Below are 21367 nucleotides of genomic sequence, written 5' to 3'. Positions count from 1 at the left end.
GGATCGACAGTTGGACAACAGGAAGCCCAGAAAAGCATCACATTTTGGTAATACTCACTTCACACAAGCAATGGACTTACATGTTGGATAAGGGTCTCAACTATTTTATACTGGTCTGGCATGTGAGTAACCATGTGGGTCATGTTATCTTCCGATGTTCTCACAAGGGTTGGGCCAAACACTATTGCCAGGTTTCTCGGCTCCATCTACGGAAATCAAATTGCATTACCATTAGTTATTTGCTGTTATTCTCGACTCAACATCTGAATGTTAAACGTCTTTTCTTCAATCACTATCATAAGTAATTCCTGTAAAGCAGAATAATCCCAGCATAACAGGCAAATGATTTCAAATGCTACACAACATTTGAGCTTTCCACTGAGAAAACAGACCCTTCACCATTCAAGCATGGGCAAGTGGTCAGCAATGAACTATGATTCAGGTAATCCTACAAGTTCAACGCCTCCTGTCAGTTTTCGGTGTGGCCATTCACAGTCACTAGCTCAATGTGGTAAGGCACCAACAGTGCCTAGGCTGCGACTGTTAGCTAAATCAGTTACTGACTGCAGCCAAGTCCAGGAGGCCCATCTAGTCTGTCCAACTCATCTGCTCCTGTTTGTGCCTCTACTAGGAAGTTGTTCCATGCATCTACCATCATTTCTGTGAAGAAATATTTTATAATGTTGAGTACAGTCCCTGATCCTTTATCACGGCCTCTCATCTAAACTTTCCTTTCTTCTGAAATATATATTTTTCTTATGCATTACTTATTATCTCAGATATTTGTAGGTCTCTATTATATCCCCTCATACTCACCTCTCCTTTAAGGTATAGAATTATGACTGCTGTGTTAGGCCACTTGAATATGTAGAAATAAGGGTCACACAAATTGTAGGTGATACATTATACATGGCTAATTCAACACACTTATCTCTACCTCTTTGAAAGCGATGCTCCCTTCATCAAGTCAGCCTGCAGTATACACATTTGCAGCCTTAAGTTTCACCTCATATGGCTTTTGATGCAGGGTCCACAGCATTTGAGCAGCTTCTCTCTGGCCCATTTCTACTGTCTACATTTCTTTGGAGGTGGTCTCCAGAAATGAACACCACTCTGGATGAGGCCTCCAATTGTACTTAAGGAGTGGTTAGAGCAGTGGGCGGAGAACCAGGGAAGCCAGGATTCAAATCCTGCAACCCTCATTGGATCCTGGGCAATTCACTTCACACTCTATTGCCTCAGCTACAAATTTAGACTGCAAGCCCTCTGGGGACAGGGAATATATTTACTGTATCTGAATGTAATTGGTCTTGAGCTACTAACGAAAAGGAATGAAATAAATACACAATAAAGTAATATCATTTCTTCCTCCTCCTTTCCTATGGAAGCTCTTAAATAAATTTGGCTTTGAAATTAGCAGCAAGAAATTCCACTGCAAAGGTTCCTGCACATAGTTTGGATTATTATAAATGCATAACTGGGCTCACTGAGTAAAGTTGTCATAACAAGCAAATTATTATTACAAATACTACAACGTTTAAATGGGTTTGTGTTCTCTTATTGCTGTTTAACACGGAAAACATGACGGCAGAAAAAGACCAATGGCCTATCTAGTCTGCCAATCCACTCAACTAATTCACCTTTACAATTCACCTCCCTTCCTCAGAGAACCCCCTGTGTTTATCCCATGCTTTCTTGAATTAACTGAGGATCACGCCAAGTGCTTGGTTACAGAGATAACTTAAAAACCAACTGTTACAACTACAGTGATCAAAAGGTAAATCAAATAATTCCAATTTTAATTTTGCTGTATCAAAACAACTGGAAGGGTAACAAATATGTTGGAAAAGAAACACTGTCTGGGCTTTATACCTTCAACTTTCTCATATTTTCTCTGGTTGCTGAAAACAGTTACCATCACCCATTTACTATACAATCTGTACAGCAACATTAGTCTACCATAACACGGTTTAAACACGTGCTGGAAAAACGTAAAACAAATAATAAATTACTATAAAAACTGTGAATCTTCCTACTATACCCTGACAAATATAAGTGTGCCAGTGTGGATTATTATTAAAGTAATTTTGAATTCTGCATCATTATGAAATGCCTCCCTATCTAAAGTACAAATGCATCCATCGTATCAAACTGAGATACCTTATTTTTTTCAGAGTTTTCTGCCACAGTCTTCAGATGTGTCGAGAGAAACTTAAGAGTTTCATAATGATGTTCTGGTAAATCATAAATCTGAAAGAAAATGATTTAAACATTGAAGTGCACTGTGAGAAAGGCTTTCCATCAATGTGCCATTGTAACAGATAATGTCATGTCAAAACTAGTCACACCAAGTGTAAAAAATAAAGGTTTTAAACTCCTATTGAGGTTGACATAACAAGGAGGCAAAGACCTCAGATCTGTGGTATGTGTATTAGTGTGTACAACTGAGCATATTATTTAGTGCAATCACTGGTCAAGAAAACCTCTTCCTTCGATCAAAATTTAGAAATTATATTTCTTTAACCTATTTTCATAAAAATTTTAAATAATTTTTTTTTCCTTTGTATTTGTATCTTATTTCTTTATACCTGAACTGTGGAATTGTCCATACTGGAAATATTTCTTATATTTCAATAAATGTACAAAATTCCACTTGTCAATTATGAGCAAGGATTCTTCGGAGAGTATGAATTATCAAGATTTCCCAGAGTGAAATAAGCCACATGAAATGAATCTCAAACGGGTAAAGCTGGCCATTAACCAAAATGATTCCTCATATTCCAATAAATTGATGGCTAAGTACAAAGATGAACAATTCTTAAAAAAAAAAGCATCAAAGGGACTTCCTGAGGTAAACCTCGAGCTGTTAAAAGTTTTGCCACTAGCTGACGTTAGCTAGCGTTCTGCATGCAAGCTGCCTCAGGGCTAGAACTGAAAATGGAAGATCATTATTTAGAGAAATATTGAAAGCTTATTTAAAAAATAGATGTTAAACGCATAGTCCCAGGATTCTAACTTAGTCAGCAGTTCAAAACATGGAGCCTCTTCTCGGTGCAGCTTCATAAAGAACACCAACACATGCGCAGTTTATGAACACTTTTGATGTTCACCTGAATGACTGAACTCAATTACTCTCAATTAAAATCAGTGCATCCCAAGTACATGGGAATCTCAAAAACCATATAATAGACACATTGAGTTAATGGAAATCAATGATCCTTTTATAGCCAGATTTTCTTTTATGATCCAAAAGAAAAAAAGACGACCACTCAAAGGCTATGCTCAGACTGAATGATGTTTCGACAAAACATTACATAGACCATATGAGAGGTTACAAATATTTATTATCAAAACTTTTCACCAAATCACATAAAAAGTGTCTCATAAAACTCACTCACACTATTAAAATTGAACACAACAGTGAAGTTACAATCTCAAACAGATTTTTCAAAATACAACAGAGCACGTGTGTATACATCCTGTGGCTTATAGCACCACTTACAACTCTATAAATGTTTCAGAACAATAGCACTATTATTTCACTGCACTCTACTCTTTAACCATAACTCCAATCCTTTTGTGTTAATCTTATATCATCAGTATGTGTGTGCATCTGTTGTTTGAAGCTCATTAAGATTTATATTGTTTTCATTTGATCTTCTTCACTGCGTGCCTCTTCCTTCACAGAAACTAGAGATAGTGCTTCACCTTTCACCACGGTATAACCCCTACAAGAGGCCCTTGTTTCTCTGTTACCAGCTTCATCAGGGGGATATTTACCATCAAACCTATATTCAAATAAATTGCTTTAAAACGGACCCTCCGCATTGTCCCAAAGGTTAATCAATCTCTAATCTTCTTTTCCAACGTTATATATATACTTCCAAATGGCATGGGCAGCATCTCAAAGAGTACTTAGCTTTCTCTAAGCCTTGTTTCACATGTGCATCCTGCAATAGCATATCCCAAGCAGAACTTCTACTCAATCCGTAAATCTCTTTCCAACTTCTTGACGTTTCAGTGCCCGATGGATGGACTGACAAAACCGCACTTCTCCACAAGTTGACATTGCCCAATCCGGAAAAAAAAACGATTGCACATCCCTATTCTTCAATTGTCTGACCAACATAAAATAAATCACACTGCCAGAAAACCACATATATGACATAGTCTGAAGAACATGTGTAATTGCTTTAGCTCATATTTCCGACCATCTGCTGGATCACTGAATTCTTTACTTTGGTAAGCATTCACACAAATAGAGGAAGAGCCACACTTATGTCCCCCTGAGTAAATCACCACTTAAGGCCGATACAGTACAGTGCGCTCGGCCGAGCACATTGTTTAGCACGAGATTGGCCACACGTTTTCCACACGCGTCTATTACCCCTTATACTAAGAACATAAGAAATTGCCATGCTGGGTCAGACCAAGGGTCCATCAAGCCCAGCATCCTGTTTCCAACAGAGACCAAACCAGGCCACAAGAACCTGTAAGGGGTTTAGCATATCGAACACGCATGGCCAAGTCCCCCCCCCCCCCCTCCCGAAAACTAATAGTGCTCATCACATGCAAATGCATGTGATGAGCACTATTAGTCAGTCGCCCAGGATACAGAAAGGAAAATGTGCGGCCAAGCCGCTCATTTTACTCTCAGAAATTAAATTCTGAGCAACACGAATAAAGTGTACAGAAAAGCAGAAAATACTGCTTTTCTGTACACTCCCCCACTTAATATCCTAGCAATATTAAGTCAGAAGAAACAAAAATTTAAAAAAAAAAAAAAATTTAAAAAATCCACCCGCCGGTCAGTAGATTAGAAAAACGGACGCTCAGCTTTACTGGTGTCCATTTTCCTAACCCGTGGCTGCCAGCGGGTTCGGAAACTGACGCTGGTAAAATTGAGCGTCGGTTGTTGGAACCTGCTGACAGCCACCTCTACACTAATAAGGAGGTGCTAGGGATGCGCTGCTCGAGATCATCGCCAAACAGAAGCTTGCCTTTAAATGGAAAAGAACCCAACTGAGACTTAGAAGAGACGTCAGCGGACCAATTTCGTAGCCAGAGAAGCCTCCTGTCCGACACTGCCGTGGACATCATATGCGATGAGGTGCGGAGGAGATCATATAAGGCGTCCGCGGTGTAAGCCACCGCCGCCTCCATACGTTCCGCCTGTTCTGTCTCAGCCGGCGGAAGGTCCTGAGCCGTGAGCAATTGCTGCACCCATCGAAGGGTCGCGCTCTGCATGAGGCTACTGCAGACAGCCGCTCGAACACCTAGCCCTGACACCTCAAAAATCCGCTTAAGCAGGATTTCCAACCATTCTATCTTGAAGATCCTTAAGCGTCGCTGCCCCTGTGCCCGGGATCGTCGTGCGTTTAGTGATCGCCGAAATGGCTGCATCCACTTTAGGGATCCTAAGAAGATCCAACGACTCGCCTGGAAGCGGATACAGCTTTTCCATCGCCCTACTGACCTGCAGGTTGCCATCCGGGATGTCCCATTCTCGGGTCATAACTTGAAAAAGCCTCGGATGAAAAGGAAAGGTGCTAGGAGGAGCCCTAAGACCCGACAGCACTGGATCCCCAGAGGAAGAATCAGCTACCGGCTGCGGAGCCGGAATATCCAGTACAGAGAGCACATGCAGGATCAAAGGGTCCAGCTCCTTCCTGTGAAACAAGTGGAGCACCTGCGGATCATCTCCTTCCAGCAGAGCGGATTTATCGACATCAGAGGAATCCGCTGCGGGAGGATCCTGTGACGTGACATCTGGAGGGTCAGCGAGCGGCGGCATTGTCAGGTCTGGGACCGTCCGAACCGCCTGCACCCTAGGAGTGTCGGGACCCTCAGCAGGCTTTAGGCACCTTGGGCAAATCCAAATCAGCCTCCGTTTCCATATAGGCTTTGTGCAACAAAAGCACAAACTGTGAGGAAAAAGGTTGCTGTTGCTTTAAGGCCACCCCTGGGGGGGGGGGGGGGGGGGGACGACGACTCAGGAGGGGAGGAGAATCAGCAATCAAATCCGAAGGTCTTACAGGGCTCAGAGAGGGAGGAGAAAGCTACAGAGGCAAATCTCCTCCCCCCCGAGCTGTGCACAGCCTGAGAGACAGGAGGAGCCAAAATGACCACCGTTCCCACGCTGATCTGGAACAGGGCAGGCAGACGACTGCAAATCTGATGAGCCCTGCCTGCACTTCACGACTGCATGGTAAGTGCTGTTCTCTCCTCCACAGGCATTTCTAACAGTCCCTCTCCCCCGGGAATAGATCGGGAGCAGAGGCCATCACGGGAGAGCTGCGCTGCCAGCTCCCCGCAGGCAGAGCACCGCGAACCATGCAGCATTCGCTCGGTAAAGAAACTAAATTTAGATTTGTAAAATCTCTCCTCCGGAGACCCAGGATGCCTGCCGACTCTTTTTTTTTTTTTTTTTTTTTAAAGCTCTTAATCAATCAGGGGAAGGAGTAAAAACGTCCCTGGGTCTGAGCAATTTGACAGGGGCTCCCACCAAAGGAATGTGAACGTCTCTGGGCTATTAGGGAGAGGGACAGGCCCACCGGTTAATCCCCCTACTCACCGGGTTGACAGGAAAACACTCCGGGAAACTGGGCTATTGGGGCAAGAAACCCCAGCCGTGCCTCTACCAACCTTGGGAGGACTTGCACTCCTGAAGAATTTTATTCTTATTTAATTTATACTTTTTCTTTTTTTTTTGTTGATCTAGCCAAGGTCACAAAGAAATCTCAGTCCGAAACTGAAAATACATTTATTTTAAAAGCTGCTGTTTTTTTTAATTGGATCAGGACCGCAGGTTCTGTCATCCTTCATCGGCTGGAGTCAGAGAAATACTGAGGGATCGCAGATGGCACACCAGGGTAAGAGGGGGTGCCTTTTCAGTTTCTTCTCCGACTCCATCTGCTGGAAGGGAGACACAACCCAGCGGTCTGGACTGACCCTGGTACATACAGGGAAATAGCATTTTACACTGGTGATAAGTATTCAGATATGTTAAGTCCCTGCCCCAAAGAACTTACAATCTAACGGACCGATACAGTAAAGCGCGGCCGCGGTTACCCTGTTTTTAACCCACTTTGGATGCACATTTTGGACGCGTATGGCTAACCCGCGATTCAGTATCCGGTTTTACGCGTCCTTACCGTTTACTGAAATGGACGCGTATCTGTCTCCGCCCGCCGCATTTATATATATGATATGTTAATGATCGATTTAGCTATTCCCTCCGATACAGTAACGTGCGCCCAGATTATCACCTTTTTAACCAGCTATTTTGCCGCGTCTTTACCTTGCAAATTTACCGCCTACCCTGATGTCAGTGTGGTGTTCGGTCATCTTCGTACTGGACAGGTCAGGTACACCTGTGTATGGAACAGGGACTGTTACAGCAGAGGTCAGGCTCGGACGTCCGAGGTCGCGGCGTCCGTTCGTGGATCTTCCCACTGCCTTGAGCGCCCGGCTGGACGTCCAAGCTGGCGACTTTGGACGTCCGGCTGGGCGTTCAAGGTCCATGAATGGATGTCCAGCCGGGCGCTCAAGGCAGCGGGAAGGTCCACGAACTGCGTCCAAGCCGCGAGAAAAGAACCATCCACTTACCTGGTGGAATGACATTTGAAATGACAGGTACTGGCGCACCCGGGATAATGTATAGGCGCGCTGTATACCGCTCTATACAGTAAAATGGATTGCGCACGCCTACTGCTTCATGGGCATACTTTGGACGCGGCTTGCATTTGCGTCTCATTTGAATACTGAATCGAGCAGTATGTGAACCAAATTGTGCACGCGGCAAACGAGGGTGCGCCCGGCACTGCTGCACTCTTTCTTACGCGTCCTTACTGTATCGGCCCGTAAGAAGCAGAGCAGAATATGAGGGGAGGGAGAGAGAGGGAGACAGACAACTAAAAACTAGGCCAGGAAAAGATGCACCAGCTACAGACTAGGGCTGTCCAAGCAGGGAGGAAATGAGAGAGAGGCAGATGAGAGATAAGATTACCACCTCCAGGTCAATCAAACAGACTGATCCAATCCTGGCTTCCTCTCATCCCCCCTGTCCCCCTCCCATCTATACACATACATACTTCAAGCAGCAGCTGCAGCTCTGATTTTCCCATTGATTTTTTTTTTAAGAAAATCAAAACTACACTTCCATGCACGGCAGAAGGGAGTACAAAATGTCGACTGAATAAGTCTGTTTACTTGCCCTGGGGAAAGGCGGCAACCCTAAAAAAAAATATTTATGTCACTTTGAGGATGTTTACATTATTTTATATGTATTTTTTTTTTAAATTAATTTTAACATTCTAAATAATGTCATTAGAAGGGGCGATCAAGATGACTGACTGCCTGTGGTACCACTTAGCAAGCCAAGGCCTGATTCTAGGTTTAAAAATTCATATCAGATAGGTGGCAGTGCTTGCTTTATGTTAACTCTATGTCCTTCAGTATTTAGCAAATGCATTTTTATAATTGCTTTTGATATTTTGGCCTGGAGGGGACACACACACACACACACAGACCTTTGCTTCTCTTCCCATATCTGCACTGCCAATCTCCCTCAAATTCATAATCCAAATTTGGGTTGTGCCTTCCACCACTCAAACCTCTCGAGGGCCCAGGCCTCTCTGAACCACTTTCCCTGCCAGGGAGAAGGAGGTACCTTCTGCTACATTACTGTCAAAATGGTGCCGGCTCATGCCTGCTTCACACTTTGATTTGCATGTGGACAAAGTGCGAGGTGGTGGGAAGCCGGAAATATTTTGAAAGTATTGGGCAAGACAACAGGAGGTAAGCATCCCTCCTGCCTGAGGACAGAACTACAGGGGGGGGGGGGGGGGGTTTGAGTAAACGTCCAGGAGTTGCCCATCCTTGGATAGCCGTGGTTGTTGGGGGGAGCAGCAGGGCTGTTGGGGTGTGTGCGGGCAGGACAGCAATCAGCATCTTACATGGCCTTTTCACATCAGAGGGATTGCCAAAGAGATTAACAATGTGATCCTGTGATGCAAGGCTGGCATGCTAGCCTCTTCCCCACCACTACCCTCTCCCATTGTCGATATTCTCACAATGATATGGCTGTGAAAAAGTAAATACACATTAGTGCACATTAGGGGGATATGAGCTTAGAAGCTCATTATCTCTCTTAGTTACTTATTTAAACAATTATTATGTGCTTAATTTGTTCTTGAGTCACATAGCAGGAGCACATTTTCTGTTGCACCATCACCTTAAGTAATCACCCTATGGCCCTGTTTGCCTGCACACCTCTCTCATGCATATTGATTAGGGATATCCAGTAAACCTGGTTGGTGGTTCTCAAGGACCAGAGTTGCCCATCCCTATTCTAAATAGCTACCAAAACTAATGAAGCTTTTCTCGGAAACTAGAGAGGTTTTTGCCTGAACATCCAGCCATTTATATCCTGTAGTCTTACTGGACAGTAGCTGGCTACCACTAACCCGCCGGCATTGACCGGTTTGTTTTCTAAGGAGTTGTAGCCTGCTGTTTTCCACCTGGCTACCCCTTCTGGCCTGCAATGTCACTAGCTCCTATTTTATCTTATTACTTTTCCCCTTGTCTCTGGCTCTTGAGAAAGTGAAGGATGAACTGTTTGCAATCTTGCAAAATTCCTAACCATGTTCTCATCACTGTCCTCTATATTATGTCTCCCGCATGCTTGACTTCTGGCATAGTGCCTGTTTCCACCGCCTCTGCTGATAGGCTATTCCAAGGATCTCAGCAACGATATATTTTCTTGTCTCTTCTGAACCTTCCTCCCTTCAGATCAAGACTCCCTTGCCCTTGAATTCCCTTTTCCATGGAAAATTTCCACGTCCCGAATTTTACTGAAGCCTGACAAATGTTTCTATGTTTCTACCATACCCCACCACCTCCTTCCCTCTGGTGAGTATGCTGAGTGTTTTAAGCCCACCTTTATAGGATTTGTGTTGCACCCCTTGGATCATTTTAATAATTCTTTTCCAGTCTCTTAATGTCCTAATGAAGGCATGGCCTCCATAATCAAGAGTGCTCAAGGTGGAGTCTTATAAGTGACCTATACACAGGTATACACCTCCTTTCTCCTGCTGATGAAATCTCTACTTTTCAGGCCAATTTAGTTTCTTAATGCACAGATTAAAAGTTTTTTGGTTTTTTTTTTAACTCCCAATGCAGCAAGCAAGCTAATTCTTGCTAATCAATCGCAAAGTAAAAACAAGAGCGTGTCGCCAGGAAAATGTTCATCAGCACATTTTAACTCATGGGGAGGGATGGAGTGTGAGGTGGCTGTGGCAGAGCATGGGGGTCATTGCCAAAAGCCAGAGGATTTAAACTTCTTGCAACAAACATTTTTTTTTGCTGGCCTTGAAAATCCATTATGAAGGACATAAATATTTCCTGTGGAGTCCTTAAGGTGTTTGGATGCTGAGATCAGGCCAACCCAGTATCTGTGAGCCTCTTAACTCATGGAATTCCACTTCTCCGGAGCCAAATTCCTCTACTCCTCCAGGCCAGCTCCAGTCCTTTTAATAACAGATGCGATAGTCAACCAATTGTGGAAAAAAAAAGAAAAACAGAAGTCTGACCGCTTGAATCTCATCTGATTAGTCACTCTCTCCACCTCCAAAGCTGCTCTGACATAGGTTTTACCTCCTGCAGAATCAGATGGTGTATGATGAGGTGGGTTAACAGAATCAGTGCTGGAAACTTTACTCCACCTCTGATCAGGAGTAAAACTTCTAACGCAAGGAAAAACTGGGTTAGAGACAGCGCACCTCTCTGCATCAGTCAGTGCTGCTTAATGCCCTCTTTTGTATGGGATTTCCATGCTGAAGGCATGCTAAGCAGGACTTGCAGTTTTAAACGCATATTTTGTGCACGTAAAACTCATTTTTGCATTCGCAGCAAGGCTTGCGTGCACGAAATGTGCATTTAAGTGCGGGTAAAACTGAGCATGGCTGAACGCACCTTATTGCATCAGCCTAATTCTTAGCATATTCTGTTGCTTTATTACATTGATCAGCCAACTCGAATAGGGCTGATAGTGACACCCTGTGCAGCTGGGAGAGAGTGGGGTCCTTTGAAAGCCACCACTGCGCATGGGTCCCCCTAAAGCAGCAGCACCATGATCTCCAAGGCTGGGAGGGTCCCCTCTGAAGCCATCACAGCTGCAACCGCACGTCGCACGTCACTAAACCCAGTCCTGACCTTGAGGTCATCCAAGATGGTTCCCTAGATTTATTATTTATTTATTTTTTAATAGCAATTTCCCAGTTTTTCTGTCCGAGATGTGGCTAATGGATTTTACAATCCCGAATGCAATATTTTATTGTATTTATTTTTTTTTATTTTTTTAGCACCGAAGCTCACTCTCAAAACCCTTCCCACTTCTTCCAGTTGTTTTTTGTTTTTTTTCAAACTCCCTCTCATTTTTCTACACCTTCTGTTAAGAAATTTTGTAGTCTGTGCAAAGAAGCATCTGGCCCTCAAGTTCTACAGCAATGTCACAACTAAAGATACTGAAAAGAACCATTCCCATTACTAAGCCTGGGTTACCCCCAACTTTGCCTTCACCCCACTATATGCCCTGCTACTCTACCGTTCTTTCCCCAAATCTACAATTTGGAGGCCTAGTTCCCATTTCTGCCCCAGCTTGAGTACCAGTCTCCCGTGCTGAACAGTGCATGACTTTAGATTTGGTTTATAAAAATATGGTTGTGTCTCCAGTTATTATTGTAAAAGTCTTCATATTATTTATTGCAATACACATTGAATGGATGATGTTTTGGATGTGCAGACATATAAGGGAATAAATCAAATCAAGCCTTACTGAAGTCCAGATGACCATCTAATACCACCTCCCTGATCTACCACTATTCCTACCTCATTAAATATCTAGTTCGTCTGACAGGACTGGTGTCCTGTTTGTGATGCCAGAGTCAGAGTCACAAAGAGCCCAGAGAGGGGTGAAAGTAGCCAGCTAGAGACAAGAGGGGCTGCAAATATGACTCCCGAGGTAGTACCTCTTTAGGAAGGGAGAAACTGAAAACAGGTGGTGGCAGCTGTAGCCTCAGGAAGTCTTAGTCTAAAGCTCATCAGGAAGAAGGAATTCAAGGCAGAGGAACAGGGCAGTAACTGTGGACGAACCATAAAAACCAAAAGTATGCCATAGTGAATCAGAGCAAAGGTCCATTAAGCTCAGCATACTGTCTCCAACAGTGGCCAATCCAGGTCACAAATTACCTGGCAGATCCCAGATTTCTTGTGGCTCACCCTCAGAGATAAGCAGTGGCTTTCCCAAATCTACCTAGCTAATAATTATTTATGGACTTTTCCTCCAGTAATTTGTCCAAATTGCTTTTAAAACCCAGCTTTTCTAGATGCTTTGACCATGTCGTCTGGCAACAAATTCCAGAGTTTGTGCATTGAGTGCAAAATACTTTCTCCGATTACCTGTTATAATTTTATGAAGTGCACCCTAGTCTCAGTATTATTTGAAAGGGTAAGTAACCGACCTCTATTTACCTGTTCCACCCTACTCATGATTTTATCAACCTCTACCATATCTCCTCTCAGTTGTCTCTTCTCCAAGCTGAAGAAGTTTTCTACCTTACCTTGTCTCAGCGTTTCCCGGTCTCATTCCGGGCGGTCTCCAGCTGCGGGGGGAGAGGGAAAATACCTTCACTGCCTCGCTCGAATTTGCACCTGCTGCCTTCTCAGCCACACCCATTGCCGGGGGCTAAATTCACGCCGGGAACCAACTGCCAGACCGAGGCTTACCTCCGAGGGATCACGGAAATCACCTCAGGAATCTCGACTGGGGGAGGGACCCGTAGATATCACCACAGGAGAGCGAGGCTTATCTGTAGAGGTAAGTTTTCTTCTTTGTTTTGGATTTCTTTGGTTAGAATACTCTAACGCTGTGCAAGCGTGCATAGAATCCCGAACTGCTATGGAGACAGAAAATACTGAAGAGCTGCACTTCCTGCAGGGGTATATGTACTAGGGCTGACGTCAGATTGAAATCTGATCCGTCTCCAACTGCTTTCAGGAGTACACTATACCCATTGGTCCTGAGTCCATCTGCTACACACTAGTAAAATCTGTTTAGCCTTTCTTCATAAGGGAGCCATTCCATCCCCTTCATCATTTTTGTTGCTCTTCTCTGTTCCTTTTCTATCTCTGCTTTATCTTTCTTGAGATGGGGCAACTAGAACTGTACAAAGTACTCAAGGAGTGGTCACACCATAGATTGATATAGAGGTATTAGGACATTTTCCGTTCCTTTTTGAGTCATTGCTAACACTCTATTTGCTTTTTTTTTTTTTTTTTTTAATATCAACTCCACTGGCAGATTCCTGCCCCTCCCCCTCCGGTGCTTGCTGCAGGATAAAGGTGCAGATTTGTGCTGCTATCTCCGCCGCCCCGGCGTATTCTGGAGACTCTGGTACCCCTCTGATTTGCAAATTATTGCGCTGGCTTCTGTTTTCAAGGTCCTCCACCTTGTTTTGCAGGGTTAGTAAATCCGATGAATGTTGTGTGCTGTGAGATAAGGGAATTAATAGACTCCCCATGTCCATCAAGTCTATTTTCTGCCTCGTCCACTCTATTCCCCAGGGCAGCCAAATCTTCCTTCAGATCTGCCATGGACGCCATTTTAGCGTCCCTGTGCTGTTTTAAATCGGCCCGTATTTCTAAAAACCAGGTCCTGGCCTCTGAACGTGTAAGTATTTCAGTAGGGTCAGTTTGTTTAGACGGCAGGCTTGAGTCCGCAGGCTGCTCTGTCTCCTCTCCCTGGTCGCGCGGCTCGCGGCCTCGGCGCCATCTTGCCCTACATCACCCGGCAGTTTTTCATAAGGAAAATTGCCTCAAATCCATTGTTTTGCGCTTTGTAGCCATCACGTCGTGCTGCACGTGATCTTACTCACGTGTGCTGTGTAAAACGCCGAGTGTTTAAAGCTTATGGTAGCGAGTAAATAGGTCTTTTGGCTGGAGGTGTTCGCGGAGCTGAGCCGTCACGCGTCCACACACATTCGCTGCGAACAGCGCCCCCACCCCCCCCCCCGCGCTTTTTTTTTTTTTTAAACCACTGTTGCACATTGAATTGAAGACTTCAGCTTATTGTCCACGATGACACCAAGATTCTTTTCCTGGGTGGTGACTCCTAATACGGAGCCCAGCATTGGGGTACCTATAGTCAGGATTTTTTTCCCTATGTGGATCAATTTGCACTTGCCTGCATTCAATTCATCTGCCAGGTGAGGCTAATTTTTACTAAGACAGAATAGTCTCTCAAAGGGAGACGAAACTGCCAGGCAGACAAGAGTGCGAAAGAGGCAGGAGACTGCCAGAGAGGGCCCAGCACAGCCAGGGAAAATAAGGCCTGGTCAGAGCGGGGACTTTGTAGGCAGAAAGTTACCACCCTTCTGATGAGGATACCTCGGCACGGGAACTAAAGGCCTATTGGTTGAGGCTGGCAGAGGGAAACAGCAAGAAAGGACGGACAGAAATTAACACTGTTTTTGCTGCAGGCTTGGTCTGTCTGTCTGGAAAATGTTCAAGAGGCCGTCACATCTTACCATCATCTTTGTCTTTAGTCATGTTTCCCATAGTTTTTGCCTACTACTGAAGCTACCATAAACCTAATCTCTAGCTGCTGGCCTCCTCCCTGTCCCATCTGAAACGGACTTACACATCCGCTCCTCTTCTGTCCCCTTCAAACCTCCCCCCCCATCTTCGAGGACGGGTTGAACAGAGCTGCGAGGAGTGCAGTCAGCACATTCTTCAGCTCCTTTAGTAACCCAGGGGGTGTACACATCAGATCCCATGGCCTTAGCCACTCTCGTTTTTAAAAATACTTCAAGTACCTCCTCCTCTGTAATTTAGTTTGAAGTTATTAACATTTAAAAATGCTGCTTCCCAATCTATGTCATCACCTTCCCCTTTCCTCTGTAAATACCATGTAAACAAACTCATTTATGATTTCTGCCCTTTGCCAGTTCTCTTCACAATCCTGCTTTGCTCTTATCTTTCCAATACCTCCTATGGCTTTTGTCTCTCCTCTTGTACCTAACGGTGGATTTACTTCTTCCTTTGATGTGAATGAACACTTTTCTCCTGCTTCTGGATCTAGCTGCCCTGCCCATTATTTACATCTCACTGTTCTGAGCAACAACCACAGGGCTCACAATAAAAATAGCAACACAGGTGGCCTGCGACATTCTGGAAAGTTTTATGATTATGTACTACACCTAAAAGTGGCAAAAGTACAGTGCAACAGGGCTTTGTCATCATAAAAGTAAGAATTCAGTTTAATGTAAAAGTTTATCATCAATTAAATAAGGCTGATATAATAAAGTCAGTTATGATGAAATGCTCTGTTGTACATGTATAGCATTATACACCTGAGCTGATTAAAATTAAACAGTTGTGTCCTTTTGTAGCTTGCATGGGACACAAAAGGTTTAGCTTATCGGGGGTCTTGTGCACCCTAAGTAATTCTCTGTAGGGCGCAGAAGGTATGAGACCACATACGATGAGCTGACAGGAAAATTACTGAAGACAGCTGTAATTAAAACTTTATGCTGCAGCAAGACAATCATATTTATTTATTTTATTATAAAATATTTCTATCCTGTACTCTATATATTTTTCATGAGGTGGCTTACATAATCAACCCAAAAATCTGCAGTGCTGAAACATTTTCTCATAGGCCTACAGATTGTCTTGCTACAACATTTTATATGTATATATATATATATACATATATATCTAGAATATGGAACACGGAACCTAAATATTTATTTTATACATATAATGGAGTAAATGTAAACTATTAAATAAACTTACTAATCTTTCAACGTTTGAGTCGTTCCACAGGATCTTCTTTTCTGTTGGCTTCTATAAAGTCTGCATATCTATCTATTTGACAAAAAAAATAAATCATTTTGCTTCTTGTACAATTCACAAAGGAACTAAGACAGAAAAAAAAAGAAAAAAAATACCGCAGTCTTGTTTCACTTTTATGGTGCATAATGTGTTAGGTAGGCTCTGTTTAGCACACATAGTACAAGTCAATGGCTCACAATATAGTGTCACCCACTCTAGAATACCTGGACTCAGAACTGAGATACTAACCAAAATTTGGAGATTTAGTGAAACAAGAATATTGTAGAGAACACTTGAAACTACCAACAAAAGTTTGAATGCACTTACATATACCAGAAACAATGCACATTACCACCCAGATCTGCTCCCATTTAGGATTTTTATTTTTTTAAACCAGTAATGGGGAATTTATCACTGCCCTCAGGTGAGAACATGGCCAAAGGCGAGAAAGGATAACTTGTCTTACAAGTGTTTTATATCTTGCTGTAAAGCAGGGTGGTATGCATGCTGTAAGGAAGTGGTTGTCATATCTTTCTGCTTGAGATTCCCCAACAGACCTGCATCCAGTAGATGACACAACCAGGAAATTATTGCACACCGTGCCCCAAAAGAATGATCTCATATCTTGGTTAAAGTAACAACTCATTAAATTAATTCAAACAAAGATTCATTAGAAAAGCAGAGCTAGAAGAGCACCATCAAATTCTTCAAAGAATTAGTCAAAAGAAAATGAATGGTGTAACTAGGTAGAGATAACAGCTTTCAGGACTTGTAGGTTGCTTCATGACATTATATATTTATACATGCATTTCTCATCTTCTGCTAATTCCAAATATAGTTCAATATGTACTACATAACATCCACAATCAAAACTGAAAAAACAAGACAGTACAGTACATGCTTGAGAAAAGGACCTTAATTAGTCCTCAAGCCTCCTACCTTCAAACATACGTTAGCCTTATAAAAGCATCTCTACCCAATTATTTTGTTGGGTTTCTTTAATTTTATTAAAGATAGAAAAATCAGTCAGGCTCAGAACGTGATACATGACATGAAAAGAAGTGAAATCAACACTAACGGGCAAGAAAGAAAAAGTTCATTAAGTTATTAAAAAATAAGTTCCAAACAAAATATACAAGCATAGAAAAACTAGAATTGGTAGCCATGAAGGATATATTCACATACACAAGAAATATTAAAACCACCTTTCCATAACATTCATCAAAAAGACAGATATGTATATATTAGAACCGGAGTATTAAAACACAACCAAATACACACCAAATAGGGAAAAAGTATTAAAAATACAGATCAAACCAAAAGCCTCTGCGGGGTTTAGGATTGAAAGTTTTAGTGCTTTAGATCATACTAGTGGGATAGCGTTTGGCCTTTTTGGCTGATGGTATTCTTGGTAGCTGGAATAGAGTTAACTTTCTAAAACGCACACTCTTAAAATTAAAAAAAAAATAGTATATGCAAATTGGAAAACAAAAACATCAGATTTGAAAAATAAGAAAGCATAAAGGCAAATTCAAGGTAAACTAAGATTGTAAAAAAAAACCAAACATCTAGCATTGCACAGCATTTAAGGCCCACTCACCATTAGTAAAAAGAGGTTCTGGAAGTTTCCTGAAGAAGGATTTCAGCAAGCTGCTTATTACATTCAAATCTCGCCATTTCTAGGAGTTGAAAGCAGGCATTATTTCAATAACCAGAATATTCTAGAAGTTATTTAAAATTCAGATCCTATTTTTTTTTAGTTAGCTTACATCATCTTGAATGTCGATGTCCGTGACTCCTTTGTTGAGTTCTTCTTGCATGCTTGAGATAGCTGCATTATTTCCAGGAACTCTGTAAATACCTGTATACTCCAGGCCTCTCTCTTCAACCAACTTGCAGCATATATCAACTATCAAGGGAACATACTGCAGAACAGCAAGAGGCATTATGAAAACATTTTCAAAGAACTGTCGGGTATAATTATAAACACTTACTACAAAGACAATTACAGCTTCCGTACTCTGTTTGTATGAGCAGGAGGACAGTCATCGAGACGGACACCAAAGGTTCCTCCCGTAGTCTGTTTTTTTCAAAGGTCTTTCTCATGATGCTTGGAATATTCTTTCGCCACGTTCCCTTGTCTTTAGGCGGGCTGGTCTCATCTTTGATTTTTTAATTTTTAGAGAGAAAAATGTGAAAAAAAATTCATTTTTCTCTGATTTATAAATAAAGCACCATAATTATCATCATCATGGGCGTTGAAAGAATGGTACAGATAGAATCATTTTGTATGGTGCAATACGCTGGCTAGCCAGCAGGCGTGCAGTGTAGACAGCATACTGTATAGGTAAGTGTTACAGACAGAACCATTGTATGCATTATACAGTATTTCCAGCTGTACATCATAATCAGGAGAATATAGATATTAGTTATAGATTGATACATTACAGTGCAATAAAGTTACTGGTTATAGATTGATTTATTAGAGTGCAATGGTTATATAAAATGTTCCAATTAGGCTGAGAAGGTAGAACATTTCAGTGGGTATAAGTTGTGCAATGAGATATACTAGGTTATGTATAAAGATTTAGCAAAGTTTATGTTAGAGAAGCAAATTTTCGCTAGTTTCTGAAGGAGGGTACATTCGGGGCAAGTCTGCTGTGTGGTGGTGGAGAATTCCACAGGACTGAGATCGATCCTTTGATTGTTCTCTTTCTTGTGTTGATGGGAAGCATTGTTCTGTAGGTGGCACTACTAGGTGAGCCTGTGCCAATGAGCGTAGATAGCGAGTCTACGTGTACAGGTTAGGAGTTCTGAATTTGGTGCTGTAGTCAGAGAGTCAATGTAGGGTGTTTAGGACAGGTATTCATGTTCAAATTGGTTTACATTTATTATCAGGCAATCTGCAGTGTTTTATGAGTTTTGAAGAATTATAGGCGATGGTTTAGGGTGTTAGGGATTCCAGTACAGAGAGTGCATTGCAATAAGCTAGATAGGAAATGACAGTAGCTCAGGCAGCATTACAAAGGCAGGGGGTGTAAATGATAGAGTAGTTAGAGATCGAAGAAGGCTGTATTGGTCACTGCTTGGCTCTGAGGTTTGGTGGTAAGTCCAGAATGAAGCCCATGCTCTAAGCTTGACAGCTGAGTTTAGCACTGTTCCATCAAGATCATGTTTGGGTGAGGGTGGCTGGGTTTCTGTTTCCCGATCCATAGCATCTGTCTTTTTTGGGTTAAACGGTTTGCAAGCTCGCTACAACAAAACTTTTTTTCAGGCAACGTCTTGGATAGTGTTGAGTGGAATCAGAAGCTGGATGCCATTGGCATACAAATAGTGCTGGGCTTCCCAAATCTGTTCTGGGGACCCTACAGCCAGTCAGATTTTCAGGATAGCCACAATGAATATGCATAAGATAAATCTGCATCTCTCTCATTGTGGCTCTCCTGAAAACCCGACTGGCTGTGAGGTCCCCAGGACAGGTGTGGTAAGTTCTGGAACAGTGTGCGATGTGACAGTCTCTGATAAGTTTACTTAGAGGGATTATATCAATGTTGAATAGGTTATATGAGCGGATGGACCCTTTGGAACGCTGCAGGAGAGCAGGTGAGGTTCTGAAAAAGCCACTTCCAGTGCTACAGCCTAGCGAGACTATGGGAGGAAGGAGGTGGATTAGGCAAGTGAAGGGCCAGTTACTCCTAGGTTGCTTTGTCAGGTGAGGAGGAAACTTGTCTACTGTGTCAAAAGCTGCCGAAAGATCTAGGAATATTAGTAAAGCTGACTATCCATGGACGAGTCCATGTTCATCTACCAGGTATAAGTGTTGTTTCTGTTTCTGTGCTGTGGTGTGGCTGGAAGCCAAAGTGTTGGAGGTCTAGGACACTGGTGATGATCTTATAAAAGGGGATGGTGGTAAAGGTCATTTATGAACAATCTTTTTATCATCATCAAGCAAAAGAACATCAGACAACAGTGGTTGAGCTAGACAACTCCAAGAATTATACAGATACATTACAATATGCAGAACTAATACATACAGAGAACAGCAAGGCCACCAGCCTGCCATGGTCTCCCACCAGATATAACATCCCCCTCCCCACCTTAATACAACAAAATAGAGGTAATCAATCTAACAACAAAAAATTATATGGAACTGTGAATCCTAGGAGAAGGTCATTTATTTAAAAAAAAAGTCTGGGTCATCTGCATCGAGGCTGGTTTTTTTTTTTGTTTTGTTTTTTTTAATTGTAGGCCATACCACTGCTTATTTTAGGAAGTTTGGTACATGGGCTTCTGTAATTGATGCATTGGTGATGCTCTAGATGTGCAGTAGCAATCTGGATTTGGCTTGCTTGACTAGCCAGGATGTGTATGGCTCTTCCAGGCAGTTAGCTGCTCTGACTGTGGGGAGCAGGGAGTTGATATCAACTTCTAGTAATGTGCTAAAGTTTGTCAGTGTGCGAGGTGAAGTGGTTTGCTGTGTTTGTAACATGAGCCTTTTGTCAGTGTCTTATCTAATTCAGATTGGATTAACAAGATCTTCTCCGAGAGGAACGCTGTTAGATGCACTGGGTCCCTGTTGTGAGGGAGGCAGGCAGTAGTGGTACAATTCTCAGGAATTTATTTATTGTTTAGAATCATTTTCTGGGTGGCGTTTTTGCTTGGCTGATTGTTTTCGGGTAGTAGTCTTTTTCTTTTATAATGGCTTTGCAGTAAGCTGTTTGATATCATCTGTATTTGGTTAGGTCTGTATGGGCTTTTGTTTTCTGCCACTTTCATTCCAGTTTCTTGCTGGTTTCTTTTAAATCTGATGAGAACTAGGGGATTGATTTGGAGTTCCTAATGCGAGCAATTTTCCATTAGGGAGATCTTACCTTTGCTGATTTGAGTTCCAGCTGCAGACCTGGCTACCTGTGTTGGTAGTCGTGGTGGTGGGCGCTGTTCCATTGTGCATTGGAGGATGTGTAGAAAGGGTTGAAGGTTTAGGTATGATGTTATAGTCAAGCTAGTGACAAATTTTCTGGTTTGGTGTTTTGCAGCATAAGTGGGTGCATATCAGAGGACCAGGTGGTGATCAGTTCAGGAAACATAATACAATAGTCAATAGTCCAGAAGAATTGGGTAGTTTAGATATTTTCAACTGCAAATTCTTGTAGCAGTTCAGTCAAGGCTATAATCAGGTAAAGCATGTGCTCAGCTTAATTTATTTATTTATTGAAAATCGCTTATTTGCGGATCCCTCCAAGGTATGGGGAGCATAAAAACATACGTAGTTAAAAATAAGAGAGACAGCTAAACAAACACTAATAATCATATGCTTTTGACCTAATAAATACTGCAGTTTCCTCACCAAAGGCTAGCATAATCGCTCTTTTACAATCAGGCCGATACAGTACGGACGCGGTAGAAAGAGTGCGGCAGTGCCGGGCGCTCCCACGCTTGCCGCACGCACAGTTCGGAAGACATACTGCTCGAT

At 42.6% G+C, this 21367-nt stretch overlaps 1 protein-coding gene across 1 annotated transcript in view; it reads right to left on the bottom strand.

Moving 5' to 3' along the window:
* LOC115082566 (rho GTPase-activating protein 21-like) overlaps positions 1-20838 on the bottom strand; it is a 28102-nt gene extending 7264 nt beyond the window's left edge. Inside the window, 9 exon segments of the mRNA XM_029586781.1 lie at positions 81-206; positions 2161-2250; positions 6642-6655; positions 15868-15927; positions 17495-17573; positions 17664-17819; positions 17915-17976; positions 17979-18056; positions 20766-20838. Of these exon segments, the coding sequence (XP_029442641.1) occupies positions 81-206; positions 2161-2250; positions 6642-6655; positions 15868-15927; positions 17495-17573; positions 17664-17819; positions 17915-17976; positions 17979-18056; positions 20766-20838 (738 nt within the window).
* Between the last annotated feature and the right edge of the window lie 529 nt (positions 20839-21367).

The sequence above is a fragment of the Rhinatrema bivittatum genome, unplaced genomic scaffold, assembly GCF_901001135.1.
Source record: "Rhinatrema bivittatum unplaced genomic scaffold, aRhiBiv1.1, whole genome shotgun sequence".
Classification (NCBI taxonomy): Eukaryota; Metazoa; Chordata; class Amphibia; order Gymnophiona; family Rhinatrematidae; genus Rhinatrema; species Rhinatrema bivittatum.
The sequence above is the reverse complement of the archived record's forward strand: the minus strand, read 5'-3'. Positions and strand labels throughout refer to the sequence as shown.